At 48.5% G+C, this 24,347-nt stretch overlaps 1 protein-coding gene across 1 annotated transcript in view; it reads left to right on the top strand.

Annotated features, from left to right (window-relative positions):
* Positions 1-24,347, top strand: part of CAMTA1 (calmodulin binding transcription activator 1) — a 1,380,526-nt gene that overhangs the window by 949,525 nt on the left and 406,654 nt on the right. Inside the window, exon 6 of the mRNA XM_006885914.1 lies at positions 12,849-12,920. Coding sequence (XP_006885976.1) covers positions 12,849-12,920 — 72 coding nt within the window. The remainder of the gene's footprint in view (positions 1-12,848; positions 12,921-24,347) is intronic.

Here is a 24,347-nt window from a genome sequence, read left to right as displayed (position 1 = left end):
CCTCCTAACACCTTCCAGGATCAGCTTTGGCTTTTTGGGGGGAGCACGGGCTGCAGTGGATTCATCATTTCAACCACATCTGTATGTAAGTGTCATAGGAGCTGCAAAGAGGACTCAGCACCCCTGCACGTGCTCATCCTCTGCTCCAGAGATCTTTCTGTTCACCTGGGCTGACCTTTTCTACATAGTGTCTACCTGGTCAACTCTTGTTGTTACTATTCTTGTTAGATGCCCCCAAGGCAGGCCTGACTCAAAGTCCCCCAGCCCACATGAAACAAAATATTTCCGGTCCAGTGCCATCCCTGACCAGTATTAAAGCAGACACGGTCATAACCATCCATGGTACCAACAGTCAGAGGACGTATAGCATTGGGAAAGTCTGCTGTTAGGGATCTCTCCAAAGTCCTGAAGAAAAATTACATCAGTCTAAAGACTGACTTGCACCTGATTCAGGCCAGTATTCCAAGCACCTGTTAAGCATCTAAGAACTAAACAATGAATAGGGATTGAAGAAGAACTGATGCATTTAAGAGTTGGAGAAGAGTGCTGAATACCCACCCCATGGACTGCCAATGTGACTAGAATATTCCTTGGAGGTAAGGTTGACAGAAGTTTCATCTCATGTATTTTGGACATGTTGTTTGGAGAGGCTATTCCTTGGAAAGTGAGATCATGCTTGGGAAAGTGGAGAGTCATCAAGAGACAGGAAGACCTTCAATGAGATGGATTAATGCAGTGTCCAGAAATGGACTCAGATGTAGCAGGGAGGATAAAGATGGATGGAACAGGATAGGACAGAGTTCATATCTAATGTCAATTGGGTTGCTATGCATCGTACTTGACGACACTTAGTAACAACAACATGGTCATCCATAGGATTTTCACTGGCTGAGGTTTTAGAAATAGATTCCTTAGTCTCTGTCTGGAAGCTCCAGTGAAACTTGTTTCACATCAATGACATGCAGGCCTCTACTGCCAGATGGGTGGTATCTGTGCACGAGGTCTTTGGCTGGGAATCACAGTCTCTTGCATGGAAGGTGAGGATTCTGTCCCTTAACCACACATCCCTCACAGCTGACTCCAGCTTTTATGACTCACTAGAAATGTCACTTCCTCTCAGGTGACTTTCCTGACTTTCAGCTTGAAAAATGAACTCTCCCCTCCTCTGAGCTCCATTGTGCTCCCCCTTGGGACACCTTAAAGTTAGTGTAGAGGCTGCACAGAATTGGTGCCGCTTGTTTACCTGACTCTTTCTCCCACAATACTCAGGACCTGAGGAGCTTGGGTTCAGCCACCTGTGTGCAGAGTAGGGCTCAAGATTAGTCACCTCTGTGCAAAGCAGAGAGCAGCCTCAGTCACCTCACTGCAGGGTGGAACTCGGGCATACTTACCTCTATTCAGAATAGGGCTCTATTCATTGTCAGACTCAGGTTCAGGCACCTCTGTGCAGAGTAGGATTCAGGGTCAGTCATCTCCAGTGCAGAGCAGGGCTTTGTATCAGTCATCTCTGTGTCGGATGGGGCTAAGGCTCAGTCGCCTCTGTGCAGGTTGGGCTACAGACTCAGTCACCTCTGTTCTGCAGAGGCTTGGATTTAATCCATTCTTAGCAGGGTAGGATCAGGCTCTGTCACCTCTGTACTGGGACATGGAGCAGACAGTAGTTAAAACTCGCTTATGTGAAAACTAGTCCATCTCCTTACTTTTATGTCTGAGCAGAGACCCACCCCAGCCTATGCAGGGTGCCCTTTCTCTAGGCAGCATGGTTACCCCATCTAACCCTGGCATACCCTCGTCAGCTCCTGCCCAGAATAAACTGAGTAAACAGCCCCTGTTCCTCCTCTGTCGTTTCAAGCAGGATTAGGACATTATCTCTTAGGTGGGTTTTCCTTGACCTTCTATTATCTCTTTTTCTCCCATCACCTTGATACTCGTGACACATTTTAAAACGATTAATCTCTGTCGTTTCTGCACCAGATACAAGAGTGTGAGATAACCAGACACCTAAAGTCTATTTCATCTTGATTGCCTTTGTGTGGACAGTCACCTCCCTGTGGGATAGAGACAGGAGAAGTGGTGCTTCCAGGGCCAGGCCAGCACATGGGTGGGGGAGGCCCCAGCCCCGAGGACTCGATTCGGCTTACAGCCGATGGCCCCACTGCTGGGGGCTGGTGTGCAGGACTGTGTGCTGAGAAATAGCAGAGGGACCCTCATAAAGAGGATTATGGATGGAGATTTGCTGGTAAACACCCTCGTCTCAGGACACAGCAGGTATTATCCCTGCATTAGAGAAGGCTCTGGGGAGGGGAGCGGGGAGCTTTGCTGGCCTCCTCAACTGTCTGCTTCAGGAGACACTTGCTGATTGAGTCAGGCTGACCCAGGAACAATGACAGGATAAGGGGGGGGGGGGTGACGGTGGTCGGAGAAAGAAAACATCAGATGAGTTCTGACTCGACTCATGGTAATCTGAAGTGCTTCTCATTAGAACTGTGCACCATGATGTTTTCAAGGTTATGGCCTTTCCAATCATATCAGGCCTTTCTTTTGACGTAGCTGGAAAAAAAAAAATACACACCAGAAAAACAACTAACTCGCTGCTATGAGTTAGGACATTATTCAATGTTGCAGTGAGTAGATCTTCACTCACAGTATCCTTCTATCAGGTTTCTGAGGTTGTAAATGGGAGGAGACTGCCTATTTCCCCCCTCAGAGCAACAGGTGGACTTAAACTACCGATGTTTTGATTAGAAGCACAGCACACTATGAACTACACCACCAGAACTCCAAAGAGATGCCTGTGTTGGATTCAAACCATCAACCTTTTGGATAGTGGCCAAGCTTGTAACCGTTTATCCCACTCAGGAACTCCCAGGATGACTGAATCTGACCTTCAAAATTCCCACCTTCAGAAGTGGTTCCCCATCCAGATCCTCTACAACTCTTCCTCTCCCAAAGCCTTGATTTCTCTAAATCTCAACCCCTCTGGAATCTCAAACTCCAATATTTTGGCCAAATACCTCTGAACTGGATCCCTGTCCTTGCTCTCAGAAGCTGTGGTTAGGAGAACTTTCTGGCATAATGAAGTGTTCTACCATGTTCGAGGATGGAATCAGAAAATCAGAGGGGCCGATCTCGCTCAGCATTTCTCAAGCTGAAGGAACTGAAGAATAAATTCAAGCCTTGAGTTGTAATACTTAAGGATGCTTCAGGCAAAATATTAAATGGTCCAGGAAGCATTAAAAGATGGGGAAAGTATAGAGTCATTGTACCAAACAGAAGAATTTCATGAAACAACGTATGAGCAAGAGCTTGTGTGATGAAGTTCAAGCTGCTCTGAAAGAATTGGCCAAAAAAAAGGGCCCCAGGAACTGATGGCAAACAGATTGACATATTTCAACAAGAAGATGCTGCCCTGGATGTGCTCACCAAGTTGTGCCAAGAAATCTGGAGGACAACTACCTGGCCAACTGACTGGAAGAGATCTATATTTGTTCACATTCCAAAGAAGGGTGGCCTGACAGAGTGTGGAATTTATGGAACTATATAATTAATATCACATGCAAGCAAGATTCTGCTGAAGATTATCCAAAAACCTCTGGAACAGCACATCAACAGAGAACTTCCAGTCTGGGTTTAGAAGAGGCCATGGTACTAGGGATATTATAGCTATTGTCAGATGAATCTTGACTGCAAGTAGAGTACCAGAAGAATGTCTATCTGTGTTTCATTGACTATGCAGAGGCATTTGACTGTGTAGATAACAACAAACTGTGACGGACTCTGAGAAGAATGGGAATCCCAGAACACTTAATTGTGCTTATGCAAAGCCTATACTTGGACCAGGAGACAGTCGTCAGAACAGAGCAAGAAACACTGCATGGTTCAAAATTGGAAAGGGTATAGACCAGGGGTGTGTCCTGTCTCCATATTTTTTCAATCTATATGCAGAACAGATTATCTGGGAGGCTGGGCCCTATGAGGAGAAATGTAGCATCAGGATTGGAGGTAGACTCATCAACAGTCTGCATTATGCAGATGATAAAACCTTGCTTGCTGAAACTGAGGAGGACCTGAAACACTTGCTGCAGAAGGTCAAGGACTACAGCCTTCAATATGGATTGAAGCTCAACATCAAGAAAACAAAGATTCTCACTACTGGGCCAGTGAAGAAATTGAGATTGTTAACAATTTTAATTTGCTTGGCTCTACAATCAACTCTTTTGTCTTGGGAAAGTCTGCTGTCAGGGACATCTCCAAAGTACTGAAGAACAACAGTGTCAGTCTGGAGACTAAGATGCGCCTGATATAGGCCATGGTCTTTGCAATTACTCGCTATGCATCAGGGAGATGGACAATGATTAGGAATGATAAGAGAATTGATGCCTTTGAGCTGTGGTGCTGGAGAAGAGTATTATTGACTATCCCATGGACTGCTAAGAGAACAAACAAGTTCATCCTAAAGAGGGTGTGACCAGGCTGTTCCTTGGAGACAAGGATTCTGAATCTTTGCCTGACATACTTTGGACATGTTACAAGGCAGGATCAGTCCTTGGAGAGGGACATCATGCTTGGGAATGTGGAAGGACAGCCCAAGAGAGGAAGACCCTCGATGAGATGGATTGATTCAGTGACTGGAGTAATGGGGATAGGTGTGTCAGAGACAATAACATTGGCACAGGATAGAGCAGGGTTTAGGGCTGTTGTATATAGGGTCATTGTGAGTTGCAAGCAACTCGATGGCACATAACAACAACAATAAAACTGTATTTAATATGTTAGCCAATCACCACATTGGCTGTTGAGCATTTTAAGTGTAGTTAAGGCAACTGTGGAATTGTGTTTTTAAGTTTTTATTTCATTTTTACTTAATTTTTTTTTCTATTAGTCACATGAGGCTAATAGCTACCATATCGGACAGTTACATTCTGGAGAAACTTCTTAAGTAACAGTGAGGACATATTTATTTTCTAGCAATCCAAGAACTGATGCTAGACTGGTCCTTAGTGGGGCATGCAAGAAAATAGTGTTGACCTGGTGAAGAGCCTTTTCTTCCATTTCTGAACGTCAACACTCCCTAACTTAGAAAGGGAGGCAAGGCACTTTAGAAATCCATTCTTGCTGTCTTTGGAATTGTGCTTCAGTTTGTGATGTTAGAGTTCTAGGCTTCAGTATGAATATAAAACCAAAAGACAAGAAAAATAATATTTGTAACATATGAAAATGATATCAAATTCAAAATTTGTGTTCATGAATCAAGTTTTGTTGGGGCACAGCCACTCTTAGTCATTTATGGATTATCTGCAGCTGTTTTTGCATTGCCTAGGCAGAGTCGGTTAGTCTCAATAAGGACTGTGCTTAACAAAGACTACTTCTGTAAAAAGTTAAATGGCAGTGATGATGTGACAGTACTTGTTAATGACTTGAATTGTGTCCCCTCAGACTATACGTTATATAGCCTAACCTCTATGCCTGTGGTTATAATCCCATTGGTAAGTGGATTGTCTTTGTTATATTAATGAGGTAGGAGCAGTGTTGGTTGCATCTTGAGTCAATGTCTTTTGAGATATCAAAGATCTTAAACAAGTAAACAGAGTGGAGATCGGGGAAGATGGATGGTAAGACACAGAGAGATCTGCAAGGAACCAGAGTGTAGAAGCTGAAGAGATCAAAGACCTTCCTCCAGAGTCGACAGAGAAAGAAAAAGGCCCAGAGGCAGGACTCAGTTCAGATTTCTGACCTTCTAAGCTGGACCAATGGGCAGCATCATTATAGGTGGAGAAAAGACTGAAGTTGTCAACAATTGCATTTGACTTCCCTCAACAGTCAACACCCATGCTAGCAGCAGTCAAGAAATCAAAAGATGCATTGCACTGGGAGAATCTGCTGTCAAAGACCTCTCAAAACATCTAAAAAGCAAGGATTTCCGTTAAAAGACTAAGGTGCACTTGATCCAAGCCATTATATTTTCAGTTGTTTCCTGTGCACCTAAAAGTTGGACGATAAATAAAGATGGCAGAAGAAGAATCAATATCTTTGAATTGTGAGGTTGGTAAAAAAGTATTGAATATATATGAAGGACACCAAACAAATACATACATCTATCTTGAAAGAAGTGCAGCCAGAGTGCTCCTTAGAGACAAAGATGGTAAACTTTTATCTCATTTATTTTGAGCATATTTTTAGGAGGTGTCAGTCCTAGGAAAGAGACATCATGCTGGGACAAGTAGAAGGTCCAGAAAGAGAAGACCCTCACAAGATGGATTGGCGCAGTGACTACCACAGGACTTGGGTATGACACATTCTGAGAATGGCAAAGGTTAGAAAGATTCAGATCTGTTGCTCATACAGTCGCTGTGAGTTGTAGTCAGCTTGATGGCACCTAACAATAACAAACTGTGAGAAAATACATTTCTGTTCTTTAAAGTCACCCCCTTGTGGTATTTCTGTTATTGTTGTTGTTATGTGCCATTAAGTCACCTGCAACTCATAGCGATCCTATGTGCAACAGCTCTGAACTCTGCCCTATCCTGAGCCAATCTCACTGTCTCTGACACACCTGCCCACACTGGGTCAATCCGTCTCATCCAGAATCTTCCTCTCCTGCTTTGTTCCTTCACCCTTTTAAGCATGATGTCCTCCTCCAAGGACTGGTCCCTTCTCATAGCATGACAAAAGTATGTGAGATGGAGCTTCAGAATCGTTGCCTCCATAGAGCAAGTTGGTTTCACCCTCTCCAGAATAGATCTGTTTGTCCTCTTGACAGTCCAATGTATGTTCAATACTCTTCTCCAGTTATAGCAGCACTAGATTACTAGGACAGTACTTCAAGTCAGAACATGCACTGTCTTGACTGCTCTACCCATAAATGGTCTTTCTAATAGATTATTTCAAAGAACTCCTTTGGCTTTGCTGGGCCGCCAGGGGGCCTTCTTGGAGGAGGAGAACTTGAGATGGCCTCTGGCTGGGTATCATTTGCCTAAGCAGAGATGGGATGTTTATTCATTCACAGAATGAATGGCAGTGTGGTGATGGGGAGCACAGGCCTGTTGGGAGCAGCGAGTCAACTGAGGATATTAAGAGACATGGGCTGGTAACCTAGTCTAGACTCTTCTGGAATCCCCTCTGCTCTTCTTAGCTCCTTTCTCAAATCAGCATTCAACTAAGGTTGCCTTTAGTGGATTACTGAGTCCTCTGACTTTGCTCTTGGAAATAAGGGGTGGAAGCAAAAAAGTGGGAAGAGTGTGCTGTGTGTGTTGTGTGTATGCGAGAGGGAGGGAGAGAAAAGAGGACCAGCCCTGTCAGATGAGGCCACTGAGAGCAGGACAGGAAGAGGAAGCACTCCCTGGACCCAAATATCTGAACCAGTAAAGTTCCACTCACGACAATGAGATGTCCTCTCTTTGGCCCACTGAGGACATAGGGTGTGGAGCCACAGTAGGACCCCTTTGACTCACAGGGCACCCCCCAGCACTAAGTCCACTGCAGAGAGATCTTAATGATGCTTCAGTCTCTCCACTGAGGAGATTTGCAACTGACGCCCCTCTCTGGAATGCCACTTTCTTTGTCTGAAGCATTATTTAGGACTGAAGGGAATTTGGGTTTGCTGTTGGTTTCCCCTGTAATTTCATCTTTTCGTTTTATTTTTTAAAAAAGAAAGAAAGAAAGAAAAGCCCCCATAGTGTCATAAAAGCAATTCTGAGTATTTAAGAAAAAATTCTTTCTTGTTCAACTGTCATGTTAAAGGGAAGCTGTCAGGCTTGAATTCCCCAAATATAACTAACTCGAAGGTTGCTTCCATCTGAGGGTGAAGCTCTCCCTGGCTTCCTATAAATATCTAGTTACTTTCTCTTCTCTTTGTGTACACACACAAGCAGGAGAAGCCAGGGCAAGCGTTCTTGTGCACACACAGTTTCATCCGTGAATCGCACGAGATCTGACTCTGCCACTAATCATATCAAGGTCTCCAAGTGAAAAACTCAACTCAGGGAGCCTCTGCAGGACTCCCAGAGCCTGATTTTTTTTAAAAAGAAAGAAAAGAAAAGAAGAAGAAAAAAAAAGAAAAGAAAGAAACCCCACCGGGAGTTTGTACAACACAAATCACTACAGACAAACTTGATTGCTTTTTTGATTAGTGGGTAAAGGGAATGGATTTGATACACTGCCTCGTGGAATATTGTGCAATTAATCCCCAATTGGCTTGGTAATGATATTGTCATGCGGACTGGAAACTGGTGCAAAGACTGCAAAGGGAGGACGGAGACAAAGGGAGGTGGAGAGAGAGGCCAGGAAGGTGGAGAGAAAGCCCCCCAGATCAGGGCAGCTCATGCCATGAGGGTCTCCCAGCGGGTGGGGAATGGGAGGAGGCATGGAGCAGGCTGGTTTACTGGACTTAGTCATTGCACGCCCACACCACCCCTGTCCCCTTGAAAAGGCTGCATGACAGGAGCATCCTGGGTAACACCCAGCCCCTGGCCTCAGCTATTCTTTAGCCTCCAACGCCACCCCTGCCATGAAGATGCCCAGCCAGCCAATTCCAGCCCACACCAAGGGCCAGATCTCTGCTCACGCTGAAGCCCGCTGTTCTCTCCTGGGAGGTCTTCATCACTAAGTAGGAATCTGACTTCTCTGTCCTCTAGCCTGCTGCACCCCAGGTTTTCTGGGGTGAATGGGACCACCATAAAGGCCAGCATCATATTTAGAGCTGACAGATCCATTCTTTTCCATCCTCATTGCCACTGCCACCAAGAACTACTGCATGTCCCTTGGGTTCACAGAATGCTCACAAACTGGTCTGTGATCCCAGTCTTGCTCTTCCCTGGTCTGCTGGCCATACAGCTGATAGAAGGAGCTTTCCAAAACACAAAGGTAGCCATGCCATTCCTTTGTCCCTCACCGCCCTAGAATAGAGCCAGGCTCATCACTGTGGCCCACGAAGTCCTTTGTGACCTCTCTCTGTCTCAGCCATGTTCCTCTCGGCAAGGGGCACTCCGATCAATCCAAGATCTTGACAGCTCAGGTCCAGCCCACTCACCGGCTCATCCTCCTTCCTCCTCACATGCTCTTCCTGCTGCTGAAAACAGCCTCGCCTTGGCTGATCCCTGCACATTTTGAAGGCTGTGCTATGTCATGACCTTGACAATGACTGCTTCTTCCTCCCCCTCCCCCCCCCAACCTGGCCACGGAAGTGCTTCAGCGACTGTGACTGACGCTACTGACACTATTGAAGCTGACTACAGCCAGGAGCATCGGTCATCTTGTAACCCTGACAACCATCTTACAAGGAAATATGAGATGGTACCCATTTTACAGCCTGGAAAAACAAGGAGCGTCTGACCTGGTGAGAGGCAGAGCTGATGTCCCAGCCAGGTCTCCAACCCCAGAAGGATCGCCCTCCCTCTCCCCTCCTACTTAGTGACTCCAGTTTGTGCAAAGCGGATTACCATAAGCCTCTTTCCCCACAGAGACAGTCAACCAGCTACTCAAACAGAAAGTCTGCTTTCCCTGAGAATGAAGCTTAACCCTTCAAGCACTAAACGCTGAGCCATGCTTTGGAGAATAGTTGCACTGAATGTGCAAATTCTGAAAGTCTGTAGCCTTCAGGCTGCTATGCCTCTGCTATACCTCGGGTCTTCGGCTGCACCAGACTGGACAGATCTGGCCCCGCTGAGGAGTGAGAAGCTCCTAGTCAGAGCAGTCAGCTCCCTAAATGAGCTGTCACACAGAACAAGCAATAAAAGAAGCAATCACATGCCCCTGAACTTTCTGAATTCTTGAGACCTTTGAGATAGCTTTACTCCTCTCCTCATTCGATGCATCTGAAAGATCTGTGGGTGGCACAAACAAGTTTACTCTCAATCCCTAATCCAAAAGGTGATAGGTTTGAACGCATCCAATGGTACTGTGGAAGAAAAGACTGGCAGTCTGCTCCCCTGATGATCACATCCAAGGAAACCCGATAGAGCACAGTTCTGTAACATATGAGGTCATCATGAGTCAGAATGGACTCAACTACATCCGGTTTGGCGTTGAAGCATCGGGCATAGCTTGTTCTCATCGGGAATCTGCCTCAAGCTGAGGGACCCTGCTCCCAGCTTCCTAAGACTGTGCTTCTCATCTGATGAGCCCAGACACAGCAGATCACCACCGCAGTTCACGTAATATCTAAAAATAGAGTAACTAGGTTCTGAGCAAGGCCCCGAGGGTTCCTCTGATTAAAATGTATGAGCCTTGATATAGAAACGGCAATTTTTCTTGGCAACTTCATTTTGCTTATCGGATGGTGCTGGGCCATTCTGGGCAGGCATAGGGCCAGGGAGAGAGGGGTTGAGATGGTTCAGGGGAGAGAGGGGTTGGGATGATTGAGGGGAGAGAGGGGAGATCAGACACCACACTGCTGCTTTTGGACTGGCACCCGTGGACTCCAGGCAGGTGTTGCTAAATTCCCTCCAACTCCTAAGTGTGGGTGGGGTTCCATGTTGCTGAAACCCAAACCAGGCAAAAAGGTGGGGACGGCGGGTGGTACAGAGAGAGAGACAAGTAAAGAGGGGCATCATTATCTCGGCAGAAGAGTTTATCAAGAAGGGGTCAGTCCCTGGAGAAGGACATGATGTTTGGTAAAGGAGAAGGTTAGTGAAAATGAGGCAGACCCACAGCACAAGGAACGACGGACGCAGTGACTGCAACCATGGACTTAAACTCTGCAGAAATGTGAGGCTGGTGCATGGTTTACATGGGGCTGCACTGAGTCAGAACCGGTTGGACAGCATCTAACAACAACAACAAGGCTCAGCCAACCCTGAGGAAGAGAGGCCGCAAAGTCTTTTCTTTCCAAATGACTTGAAGACTTTCTTGCCACAATCTGTGTCTCCTTAGTGACACAATACTTAAGCACGTGGCCACTAACCAAAAGGTTGGCACTTTGAATCCACCAGCTGCTCTTTGGGAGAAGGATGTGCTTGTCTGTTTCTATAGCGGTGACAGCATTGAAAATCCTATAGGACTCTGCCCTGTAGGGTCGCTGAGTTGAAATCGTTCAGTGACAACAGGGGTGTTTGTTTGTTTGTTTGTTTGGAGCTTATTGCATGAGTAAAAATAATGTTCTTGCCAATGAGAATATGCAAATTCCAAAAGAAAAGAGTCAATTAAAGTTGTGGGTGGGTTGCTCCTAAGAAAATGTCCAAACTTTGATGAGAAAAGAATGAGTTCTCGAAAGGCACAGGGTATTGAAAAGCAGCAAAGTTAGGAGGGGGGGGAAAATATTGTCTTCTTAATAATAAATACATTTCATGGGCAAGAATTGCAAGGGAATTGTTTAAATTAATTTCCGCTTTGTTTGTTTGCTTTGTACAGGGCTTCAGTCCCAGCTGACAGCAATCTGTGAACGTTCTAACATATTGGAAATCTGATTTTCTTGCAGCCAGAATCCCATAGTCTGAAATGATTTCTCTTTCAGCCCTGCTAATCAGACAGGCAGAGTTTACCTGGACTCCTAGCCTAGCCAAACCACACATGGTCTCTTTGGGGCCATAGTTCATATCTAATGAAATGATCCAGACCCACTGGCTATTTCTCTGGAGAGCTGGGGGGTTGGGGATTGGGAGGCTCAGTGGGACCCAAATAAGGAATGAGAGCTGCTTGGGAAGATGGGCTCCCACTCTTCTTACTGTGAGGCTTTGCTGGCCCTGCCTTCTCTTTTCCCCTCCTAGAATGTGCCTTCAAAGCCAGGGCAACTCCAAAGGAGATGGAAGAAAAATCCTTCCTATTTGGAACTGGAAGTGACAAAAGACAAGATTTTGACCCTGGCTTTGATCTGGGTTCTGGCAATTTGTTGCCTTGAGCCTTTGTTCTTGAAGTTGATGATCTGCTTAAGGGTGGGCCCCTGCTTCCTGCTCAAAAGCTCCGATTTCTACTACGAAGAGTACCTGGTTGGTTGCTCTTGTTAGGGGATCCCTTTGCTCCATTTCTGGTAACGAGCTGCCTCTGTGGTGTTCCAGGCACTGGCCCCCGATGTCCCAGAAGCTGGGCCACGTGGATGTGGCATGCTCACACACACGCTGACCCTTCCCCACCAACCCTGGAGCTTAAAGACCAGCCACCTAACATTTGTCCCTCCTCAAAGTCCACCCTCAGTGCCACTCCTGAATTGACTTTCACCTTACTCTCTACCTGGCTCTGTCTAGCTTCTGGCTGTTTGTCAAATCCAGCTCATCTGCAAAAGATGCAGAGCATCCTGAAAAAAAGAAATTAAGAAACTAACATATGCGTAAGGAAATATACAAACTGTCATTAAAAGACAAAAAGTGGGCTCAGGCAACAACTGTAACTCAGACTCTGTCAGTGAATCCTGGGGCTCGCCGCCACCCCTTTCCCAGCAGGATCTGAGATCCTACCAGCCCTGGAGCAGCCTCAGCCTGGGCAAGTTTGGAGCCGGTGTGCTGGAGTATGTTATAATTGATTTTATAGTCTTACGGTCGCCTTCTGTACCCTATAGGCTCTTAACCTATTATCTAGGTAGGAACTTTAGAGTAACTTCAAACTCCTAAAATGATAAACAAATGTGGGCTTTCCTGGTCCTTGGCATTCCCTACTTTCTCAGATGGTAAAGGTGCCAATTGTAATTCGTGTGCCCACTGGCATCTCCCAGGATGCTTCTTAGATCCTGCCCCAGAGCCTTAGTCTTGGTTCTGGAGACAGACGTCAGGGCACCCCTGGGCCACCCTGGTGACCATGCCCCTTCTTGTTTCTCCTCTGTTGCGTCGTCTTCCTTCCTCCCTCCCTTCCTTCTTCCCTTCCTTCCTGCCTTCCTTCCTTCCCTCTTTCCAACTGAATTCTCGTTTTTCCTTTCTCCCTAGTGCTTGTACGGCTGCTATGTCCATTCCTCCATCATCCCCACCTTCCACCGGAGGTGCTACTGGCTCCTTCAGGTAGGTGGCTGGGATTGGATTCTTCTTCTGTCACTGGTGCTGGGGAAGGGTCCGTGGAGGGCGCTCAGTGGGCATGCTGTCCTGTGTGCTGCGTGGCTTTGGGCGGACAGGCCCTGACGAACTTGCCTGCAGAAAACTCCGGCCTTGGGGAGTCGGGCCGTCGTTGTGTGTGGTCTGGTGTTATAAGGTGCCAGGAAGGTGTCCAGGGTGGTTCTCACTCGTTCTATGAGAAAGCAATTCACTAGGCACTTCAAGTGCATCCAAGATGCCCGTGTTGTTTGCAGTGGAGCCAAGATAGAAGGCTGAGCATCCTGTTCCCACCTGTGAAATGCCTGTTGGGTATGGGTTAGTCATAAGTACTGTGGAAAACGGGCTTCCAGAGGCATGCCGGTGACGGTCAGGTTGATGGATTGGCGTGGCTGTTGGGAGAGGAGGCACATCTGGTTCAGTGGGAAGTAGTTCTGTAATTGATTTGTGATGTCTGCCATGGAGTGGCTGCAGGAAGTGGTGAGTGGGAGCCACCCAAATTGTGATTCTTTGAAAAGACTCCCTGTTTCTGTATCACCGGGTTTGCATGGGGTTTGTGCCCAACTGTGGTGAGCCAGGTATGGTCCGTGTTGAAGCCTGCTCAGCCTCGTGTTGGTTAAAGGTGGTCTGGCCAGCTGGCTGGTCTGGTGTTGCAAACTGATGCTGATGCTGCTGGGGAAGAAGGGACCAGTGCAGCTGGAAAGGCCTGAAAGATTGGTGCAACTAGCTGGGGTCTGAGTCCTTTTGGAACCTTCTTCTGATGTATGATTCCTCTTTGTAGAACCTGTCCCCCGGGGTCCAGCACTATCACTCAAGAGGGTCCTCTGCCCAGGAATCACTGCATCTAGGCCCCACTGTTGTTCAAGTCAGGAAAGACCTGGACAAGGGGTCTCGCACACCAGGGTAGCTTGAACACTGTCCATGAATATCAAGCCTCAACATGCCCTCCATCCAGGACTCCACCAACCCCTACCTCAGGTCCCAGAAATCATTGTCCTTGCTTCTGCCTGAGCTGGTCAGAGGTGGGCTTGTCTGCAGATATGCCAGCCCCTAACCGGTGCCTTTCTCCTGGTCCCCTGGGAGGTTGATGTGACAGCACTGGGCGTCCTAACATCAAACCTGCTTCTATGTGAAGGTCATGGATGGGGTGGCTAATGTTTTGATCAGAAGAACAGATTCAAAGGCATACTGAGATGTGTCACAGTGATTCTTTCCTCTGGGCCTTTAGGTGTAGAGAGGGTCCCACTGCAGGAACAGAGCCCTAGGGTGTCAAAGCAACATCCCTGTGCACCTGGGATGAGACTGTAGGGAACCACATTTCATCTCAAGCAGGCTGCAGCCCTTGTGAACTCCCCTCTGGCCCTGCCGACCCCACTCACTACCCTGCAGCCCCCTCAGGACACCTCTTGCCTGTGTTTTCTCTCCACCCCAGTTGCATTATTGTCCCTGTTTGGAGCAGCAGTCCCAGAAGGTGACTGACTGGCTACCACCTTGGCCTCTACCGCAGCCACGGCTGTCTGCGTTTCCAGATGCTTCCTCTCCTCCAGGCCTGCTTTCCTACGCACACGCCTGCCTCCTCTCCTTCCATCACACTCTCGTGGCTTTTTAATTTCCCTGATTTACTTTCCTGGAATCAGACGCCATGGGGCAGCCGTGAGGGCTGAGCTCATTACTTCTCAGCTTGCATTCCATGCACTCTGCCCCTTAAGCCAGGCGCCCCCAGACCGAGCGGTTCCTGGCTTTTCAGGCTGGGTGAGAAGTGGGAGTCCTGCATCTCTGCTCGGGCCTCCCCTCCCTTATACTTCAATTTCCTGCCTCTGTGTGCTGGAGATGCACCTAGGGTGATTCATGTGTGTCTGGGTATGTTACCTTCCATCTGGCAAGGAAGCAGAGTCTCCCCAAAGGCTTGTATCACAGGCCACGTGTCTCCATGGCTGACTTGGGACCTCTATATTTCTGTCCCTTGTCCCCATGGGACTTGTCATTCCCTCCCCCACTTCATCTGCGTCCTCAAGCATCATCACTCTTGTTTCTGTGATTAGTCACAAAGAAGGGATGCGTGTAGGTGGGAAGCCCTGCTGCCCCCCATCTGCTGGGCGGTGGAAGTTTAGGGGCCAAGGCCAAATCAATTAGTGTGGTGTCCTTCCAGGTCGAAGCAGAGAGTGAAGGCGGCTGCCGGCGCCACTCGGGGCAATTTGTTCTAGTGCTAATTACAACGCCAGGATAATGACGGCTGTGGCCAGGTTTAATTTCTCTGGTGTTAAATAGGAAAGAAACTGAGAGACATTGGCCTGGATAGAAATGGGCACAAGTCTGTCCCTGACACCCATTGCTAGACAGAAAGTCAGCAAAAGGGGAGCAAGAAAGGGCCCAGCTTTGATATGTGGCCCCACGCCTCACAGCAGGCTCGGCCTCTGAACACGCTATGGGGAAAGCGAGGCGAACTGACCGAGGCCCCCAGGCCCAAAGTGAGCAGGGCCAGCTGGAGAGTGGAATGGGGAGACTGTACGAAAGAGGGGACGAAGCAGAGCTCCCTCTGAGAGAAGGGGAGGGCCTGCAGGGAGAGGCCTCGGTTGGTCCTGCCCTCACATCCTCAACCCAGTGGTCGTGAGGCCACTCCTGTCCCCCTGAGACCTTCCAGCTGGCTATCCCTCCACGGCCACATAGCCCAGCAGGGACTTCTTCCTGCATGTTGTTCTTAGATGTCTTCTGGTCGATTCTGACTCTAGTGACCTCCTTGACACAATAAAATGGCCCATATTGTTGTTGTGTACCATCAAGTCAGAACCAACCCACAGCTGAACCTCCAGTGGGTTCTCAGAGGCAGTTAATCGCACAAGAGCAAACTGCCCATCTTCTCATGGAGCAGCTGGTGAATTCGAACCACATGCCTTCAGGGTTGCAGTGCAGCTTCTTGCCACTAGGCCACCAATGCTCCCTAAAACACCCTATAGGTCAGAATTTTTATGGACAGATGCAGATCTCTGGTTCTTCCACCTGATGAGCCTCTTGGTGGGTTCTAACCACCAGCCTTTGGGTTAGCAACAAAGCGCTAACCGTTGCACCACCAGGGCTCCATTTTTTCTCACACCTTCTCTCCAGCCCACCTGTGAGCTTTCTGCATGGAGACTTGAGTCTTCTGTCTCCCCCAAGCTCCTCCGTGCCACAGAGCATCCCTCACCTGTCACCCCACAACTGGGGCAGGAACCAGCAAGCAGACGAGGGTAGGCTTACTGCTGCAGACAGGCCTCCTGCTCATCCCTGGGCCAGGGGGCTCCTACTTCCTGCCCCCTCTCCCCGCCCACAGCAGAGGTTCCAAACCAAGCTCTGGGAGGAGAAGGAAGATGCTGAGCTGACTTGATTCCTGGGGTTTTGGATTCCAGGCTTCCAGGGAAGAGCTCTCTTTCCGCCCTCTGCCTTCATTGCTAATAAATGTTTTATTAAGACTCGAGCAAGGAGACAAGCAAGGAACCAGAGCCCTTTCCTAGACCTGGGGGTCCTGAAGCCTGCCCAGTGTAGGGGTGCACAAGGTCCCTGCATGCTCAGGGGCACCATGGGAGGTCCCCAGAACAACTCAGGGTGCCCAGAACGTGGGCCTTTCTTGCCCATGACGGGGTCCCCAGAACAACTCAGGGTGCCCAGAGCATGGGCCTTTCTTGCCCATGACGGGGTCCCAAACTTCTGTGTTGAGCAGTTCTGCAGCTGGAGCAGAGCTAGGCCTCCAGTCGCTTCACCAGCAGCCTTGCCTTTGATGATGGCGGTGTTGATGACGGTGGTGTTAGGCTGGGGTGGGCAGAGGGAGTGGTGGTCCCCTTGACCTTGAAAAGGTCACTGCCATACTTTCTTGTCAAGTGAGTTTCAGGTGTCTGAGCTGTTCAGCCCTCAGGCCCCCTGAGCTCAGTTACTGATGCTCAGATGGGTCACTGAGACCAGAGGGGATGGGCCAGGCCTGAGGTCACCCCAGTGGTCACCAACAGCTCAGGACTGAGACCCACCCCTCAACTTTCTCTTGTCTCTGCTCCTGACATATGAGATCAAATCCAGTGTCTCTACAGCCCTCAGGCCCAAGCGCTGTCAAGCCTGAAGAGGAGTAGACCCTCCGGCCACATCCTGCCAAGGGGTGGGATGGACCAGAACGGCCCCTGCACCCCATGTCCGCTGCTCTCGGGCGCTCCTGTTTGGGATTTTCTCATGGTGACCACAGTGGTTGGCAGAGGCTCTCTGGTCTTCCCTGCCCTCTCCTCTGGGCCCCCGGTGTCCCCCACTTTATCCTCTGGTTCCTGTTACCCATCCGAGCGCCAACCCCACGTCAGCCCAGACTTCCTCACATTCTGGATGGCTCATTTGGAAACTATTTCTGCTTCTAATGAGTGTTTTTCTTTGTGCCCTTGTCCTCTAAAATGCTTAATGAATGTTTTCTGTGCTCGAGTGGAACAGGGGGTGTGTCCCGTGTGTCTGCCGTTGCCACTGCTGTTTAGGGGCCATTGGCTGCTGCCAAGACTGGCTGGCGGAGGGTGGGGGGGGTGGCACAGGAGCTCACTCCTGGCCTCTTCTGGTAAATCTCTCCAATGCCTTCAGAGCATAAGTGCTGCTGCAGAAGAGGGGGAGCTGGGACTCCCAGGAGCAGGGGACTCTTGGATTGTTGGAATCTGTTGGTTTTTAGTATTAGGGTGTTTGGGGTTGTGGAGGAGCACTGGGTTTGGAGTCCTGGAGGGCTGGGTTGCCTGGCTCACCCTGAGCTCCCATAACTGGACCAGCCCTCCTTCCCCACCAGTGTACACAGATCACATCAGGTAGATTATCTGCACCTCATTGAATCACCGCTGAGGTGTTGCAAACAGTGAGCTCAGCTGCCAATTGAAAGGTTGAGGGTTCAAGTCCAAACGGCTTCATGATTCATTGGCAAATGATTCCCTGGAATCTCCACAACCTGTTCCCATTTCACAGATGAGAAGACTGAGACTTCTAGAATTCCACAGTCACACAGTTAATGGACAACAGGTTAGGATGTGACTCCAGGATCTAAGCTGCCATTCCTGCCCTCAGCTATGCCCCATAGCAGTACCCTTATTACCTCCTTTTACCAGACAAGGAGTGTCAGGGACCAAAAGGTTGGGGACCTTGTTCAAGGTTAGGTGACCAGAAAGTGGGGGCATATGAGGCCCTACATCTCTACTTCCTGTCCTTGCATCTCCATGAGCCCAGTGAACTGTTCCAGCCCCTCACAAATATGAATTCACTTCCCCTCTACCCACCTCTGCATCCTGGACCTCATTAAGGGGGTGAGGGCAGGTGTGAAGAGCAGTGAGTGACCATGGCAACACTTCTGTCCCTGTGAACACCCCTCCACAGCCCAGATATACTTGCAGTATAATAAGAATCATCTGCTCTTTTGAAACTTGTGTGTCGGCCACCCACTGCCTTCCTCTGTCAGTCTAGGAGCTCACTGCAATAGAGACCATGCCCACGGCCCTCAAGATTGCCCAGGAGTGAGCTGGTCACAGAGGGGACTGAGCATAGTCACCTCCTGCCTCCCAAGGCCCCAACAGGTGTCTACATTCCACCCCTCCGTCTTCAGCATCATCCTAATGGTGGCGACTTCTCTCTTCAGTCTGAGCTGGGTCCTCCACCAGTACACCATCCCAAGATGCATACATAGCACAGTTCAACATTCCTTTAATTTTTTTTCCAAAACAGAGAGTGTTTATCGCTTCATAAAAAACACCTGAGGCTTTTTGCTCAGCAGCTGTTTTTATGTTGCATCAGGGTAAAATTGAAGTGGCTGGGAGGTAAAGCATTAAGGAGCAGCTCTGTGTGGACACTGGAACAGCACCACGTTATCGAGACGTGAGTGTCTGTGGGGCTCGCTGCATGAAGTGGTCCTTGGCATGGCGTCGGGGCACCAAGAGACGTTGCTGTTAGGCTGGCACCTGCCGCAAATGGTGCCTGAGGAGTCCCTGGCCCCCTGTTCCAGATTACAGGGAAGAGCAGGTGCCTCTGACTCAGTGGACCCTGAGTGCCCCCACCTGCTGATGTAGCCTCTGAACTTGGCTCTTAGGGCTGTCAAAGTTGAGTGTGGGGTTAGTCCTGGGTCTTCTGCCCTCTGAGCTCCACCCCTTACACTCGGCCACAAAAGAAGGAGGAGGAGCAGCAGTATGTGCAGGAGGAGGTGGGAGAGAGGTCTCCTTGACTTTCACTTCTCCCCTCTATGTGGTCTGAAGGCACCAAAGCCCTGACTTAGAGCCACTCAACTCTTTGTTGGGGACTTCATGTTCAGCTTGGTGGGGAGTTGGAGCTGAGATGCATTAACCAGGCTTTTTCACAGAAGAAGAAACCGATGGTCAAGGAGTTCTTAATAAGGGATATTCAAAGACAAAGGACAGGTGGGTCTGGACTATACTTGGGCTTGACTCTTTTTTTTCCATTTAAAATAAAATTTGTATTTTATACTGGTTTACTTACAAAGTTCATTTACATTTTGGGCCCAACTCTTACAAACCCTGGTCCAAGCCATTTAAACAGATACTGTCCCTGACCTTGGGAACTCACAGACTCCAGAGACAAGGCCTGAGAGGTATGTGCAGCAGTGAGCAAAAGAGAAGAAAAAAAATAGCTTTTGACTTTGTCTATGATTAAGTTAAGACAAGCTTGGAAGCAGGAGTGGCATCCACTTCCAAAGTAGCTTGCCTCCAGAAAATCTATGAATGTGGAGAAATGGTAATACAAGTGTTCAGGTCTTTCGTTCATAGGGTTGCTATGAGTTGTCTGTGACTCGACAGCACTTAACAACAACAACATGATTGCTTTATCAGGAATGGGTCCCCATGCCAGAGACCAGAGGCCATTCTCCAACCCCCATGCCATTCTTTTGTCACAAAGCCCAAGTCACACCACCTCTCATTTCATGACCCTTCACTGTCCATACCCCTCAGTCATCATGCCTGATTGATGTCAAATATTGATGGTGTGCTTGGGAACAATGGACTTAAATGAGCTCCTGGTTTACCCATGAACTATAGTGATCAGTGGAAATACCCTGCCCCCCATTTACAGGATAGCCTAGAGTGGGAACACCTGCAGTGTCAAAGGCATATCTGACCCCAAAATTATGCACCTTGGAGGTGGCACATAAGGGAGGCAAATGTGGTGCGTCCAGAGGAGAAGAGTGTAGAATAGGCCAGAGTGGTCAGGGAAGACTTCCTGGAAGAGGAGGAGAACTTGAATGATAGGAGAAACAGGGCAAAGATTCCTGCTGGCCTGTGGCTCGTGAGGGCTGTGGTCCCCAGGCCGGGGAGGCTCATGCTGTTGCAAGGTGGTTCCACAGTCTGGGCTGCTGGGACAAGACCCTCAGGAAAGACATACTGCACCCCTCTCCCCTGTACTGCAGGGGAAGGTGGGGAGAGGCTCACATTGGTTGGCTCAGGACAGAGTGATCATATCAGATCCAGTGCTGCTGATTCGAGGGGGCTACAAAACCTTCTCCAGGGCCAACAGTGATAACTAACAATGACCAAGGGTTTACTATCAGTAATCATAATACCAGGAGCCCTAGTGATGCAGCAGTTAAACCCTCGGCTACTAAGAGAAAGGTCGTGGCTTTGGATCTACCAGTCATTTTGCAAGAAAAAGACCTGACAATTGGCTCCAGTCAAGATTCAACCCACTGCTGCCAAGCTGATTCTGACTCATAGTGACCCTTCATTAGGTTTAAGAGGTTGTGTATCTCCACAGGAGGGGTCTCTTCATCTCTCTTCTCTGCAGAGTCATTGGCAGTCTTGAACTTTGGACTTCTTTATTAACAACCCAACACAAAAATCTGGGAAACCCTCTGGGGCCTTTCCACTCTGTTAGATACAATCCTTATGAACTGGAATCAACATCACCCAATGATAGTCTTCACACAAAATGGGCTTCTGTCCCCAGTACTTATGAGACTGGGCATGCTGCATGACCGGGGAGACTAGTAATATATAATAATCACTGGGCAAAAGCAGAGCTGGAAGTGAGAGAGATACGTCTGTCTCCAGCCCCTGGTCAGTAGCCTTGACATGCATGGGAATGATCACCCCCTGGGACTGACATGGAGTTATAGTCTAACAGGAAAGACCAGCTTGCAGCGAAGGGTTGTTGGAGTAGGTGTGAACATGGGTGAGACCTTCAAAGATGAGCTCAGGGCCATGGATGGGACACTGGCCCCCAGGAGTGACATTTGCAGTGAAGGAGAAGTAGAAGGGGAATAGATGAGCAGGGGCACCAGGAAGGAGAACATGCAGATGAAGGAGCAACCAGTTCCTGATGGGGCCAGGATGAAACGGAGGAGCTGACCAAGTCCAGACATTACAGCAACGGGGGGATTAAACCCACGCCCCACCCCACAGGTCATCTGGCGACCTTTCCACCTGGGGAAGCAAGAGAGCTCAGCTGGTAGTTGGCACAGTCCTTCTGTGGCAGAAAAAGGGGCATGTTTGAAGGCAAGAAGTTGAGGAGAAGAACTAAAAACTGAATCGTGGCATCAGACACATTTTTTCCTGAGCTTCCTCCTCATCCCAGCTTTATTCTAACTAGTGGCCTCCGCATCTTTCTCCATTTAATGTCCCTTGAATAGCATGATAAGAAGATAAGGCAGACACTAGGAATTTACAGCGCTATGTGAAAAAAATTGCCCAAGCCCATTACGATTTCAGGATCCTTGCCAAGGCTGCGCAGCGAGCCCATATTATTTCCTTCTTAGATGTCTTTGCTTGATCGCAATTTATGATGCCAAGGCCACCTCAGTTCCCACCTGGAGCCTTGGGAAAGAAGGTGGCATTCCCCCAGAAAGCCGCCATTGTCTCCTCTGAGGAAAATCACTGGGCCTTTTCCAGAAGATTCTCTGGTCTCCATTCTTCATTTCACTTCTCTGAAGGCAACTGCCATCTGACAAAAGAGATCCCTTGGAAGGGGAGCAGCCCCACGGTCCTTTTGCAAAATGTTGTTGTTGTTGTTATGTGCCGTCGAGTCACTTGCGACTCATAGCGACCCTATGTACAACAGCCCTAAACTCTTCTCTGTCCTGTGCCAATCTCATTGTCTCCAGCACACTCATCCCAATTACCCCAGTCACTGAATCAATCCACCTCATAGAGGGTCTTCCCCTCCTGTGCTGTCTCTCCACCCTGCCAAGCCTGATGTCCCTCTCTAAGGACCTGTCTCTCCTTACAACATGTCCAAAGTATGTTAGACGGAGCCTCAGAATCCTTGCCTCCATGGAGCCACCCAGTTTAACCCTTTCCAGGATGAATCTGTTTGTTTTCCTAGCAGTCCATGGTACCCTCAATACTCTTCTCCAGCACCACAACTCAAAGGCATCAATTCTCCTTCTATCCTCCTTATCCAACTCTCTGATGCATAACAAGTGATAGCAAAGACCATGGCCTGTATCAGATGCACCTTAGTCTCCAGAGAGAAACCGTTGCTCTTCAGTACTTTGGAGAGGTCCCTAATAGCAGACTTTCCCAATGCAATACGTCTTTTTATTTCCTGGCTACTGATGCCAAGAGTGTTGACTGTGGAGCCAAACAAACTAAAGCTGTGAACAATTTCAATCTCTTCACCATCCATCCTGATGCTGCCAATTGGGCCAGTGGTGGGAGTCTTTGTCTTCTTGACATTGAGCCTCAGTCCATACTGGAGGCTGCAGTCCTTGACGCTCTGCAGCAGGCGCTTCAGGTCCTCCTCAGGTTCAGCAAGCAGGGTTGCATAACACAGACTGTTGATTGCTGATGAATCTTCCACCAATCCTGACACCACACTTCTCCTCATAGAGCCCAGCCTCCCGGATAATCTGTTCTGCATACAGGCTGAAAAATATGTGCTATAAATCCTAACGCCTGTGTCTGTGGGAAGGAGCCCTGGTGATACAGTGGTTGAGCGCTCAGCTGCAAATGTAAAGGTCCTATTTCCAACCCACCGCTGCTCCTTGAGAGGGAAAAGTGGCTGTCGGCTTCTGTAAAGACTGTTTCAAAAACAAAAAGCTTTTTCTTTTATTGGCTTGCTTACAGAGTTACGAAGTATGCATTGTGCTTCAAGCTAGTCTTCATTCACAGTGTGTTTCACAGAACCATTCTCATGCATTATGTTTGAGGAACAGAAAGTAAATATTTTCCTAATAAATCTTTACATGTGAAAGAAAAAATAAAAACAAAGCATTGTGTCAAGTTGGAACCAAGTCATAGCTGACCCTCCAGTGAGTTTTCAGAGGCTGTAAATCCCACAACTAAGGACTGCCCATCTTTCTTCTGAAGAATCACCAGTGAGTTTGAACCACCTGAAACTCACAGCATGCTAAGGGCTGCACCACCAGAGCCCTTGTTCAAGTTCAAGCTCATTGCTGCTGAGTCAGAACCGACTCAGAACTGACCCTTCTACAGATTTTTCTGAAGCTGCAAATCGCACCAGAGAAGATTGCTCATCTTTCTCCTGTGAAGCTGCCGGTGGATTCGAACTGCCTGCCAGAGAGGCAATGCCTTTTGGTTAGTAGCGCATCTCCCTATAGACTCCTGTTCTGTGAAGAGTACAGATTGGAAGCCCTAGGGGAATGTTCTACTCTGTCCTGTAAGGTCATTATGAATCAGAATTAACTCGATGGCGATGGACTTTTATATTTGTGAGTGAGCTCTGGTGGCTTAGTGGTACGGAGTTGCACTGACAACCCAAAGGCATATAGTTCCAATCTACCCCCTGCTTCTTGGGAGAAAGCTGGGCAGTCTCCTCCTTTGGGATTTTCTGCCTCTGAAGAAAATTCTAGATGGTCAGTAGTTAACAACAACAACAATGTTATGTGGAAATAGCATTTCCTTTGTTATGTTAATAACCCATGCCATCGTAGTATGTGTCTTAAACCAATCACTTCTGAGATCTAAAGAGTGAGTGAGGTCCAGAAACAAGCATAGATAGATGGCAAATCTAAACTCACAGCTGACCCTCTGGGGGTGTCTGAGAAGCTGTAATCACAAGGTAGGTGAGTTGGCCCCTCCTTCTCCCTCAGAGCAGCTGCTGGATTCAAACGCCATGCCTTTGGGACTGCAGTGCAGTTTCTTACCACTAGGTCACCAGAGCTCCCCAGAGTAGAAATTGCAAAAGAATCACGTGAAGAATGCTAGAGAAGCCTCAATGAGGATCTTCCCCCAGAGAAACACAGAGAACCAGCACGGATTCGTTCTTGTAGCCTCCTGACCTGTGAGAAAACCACCCTTGTGGTGGTACTGATGCCACAGCAGAGCTAGGAGCTGACTTGGGGTGGTAGTGAGTACACCTCTCATCATCAGAAGATCCTTCCTGTGACACAGCCAGCCTGTGACACACCAGGGCCAGGGTGAATTGGCCCAACTCTAAGTTGGGTTTGGTCTTAAAGTTTTTCAT

The sequence above is a fragment of the Elephantulus edwardii genome, unplaced genomic scaffold (genome assembly GCF_000299155.1).
Source record: "Elephantulus edwardii isolate Elephantulus edwardi_28Jun2011 unplaced genomic scaffold, EleEdw1.0 scaffold00045, whole genome shotgun sequence".
NCBI lineage: Eukaryota > Metazoa > Chordata > Mammalia > Macroscelidea > Macroscelididae > Elephantulus > Elephantulus edwardii.
This window is presented reverse-complemented; position numbering and strand designations above follow the sequence as displayed.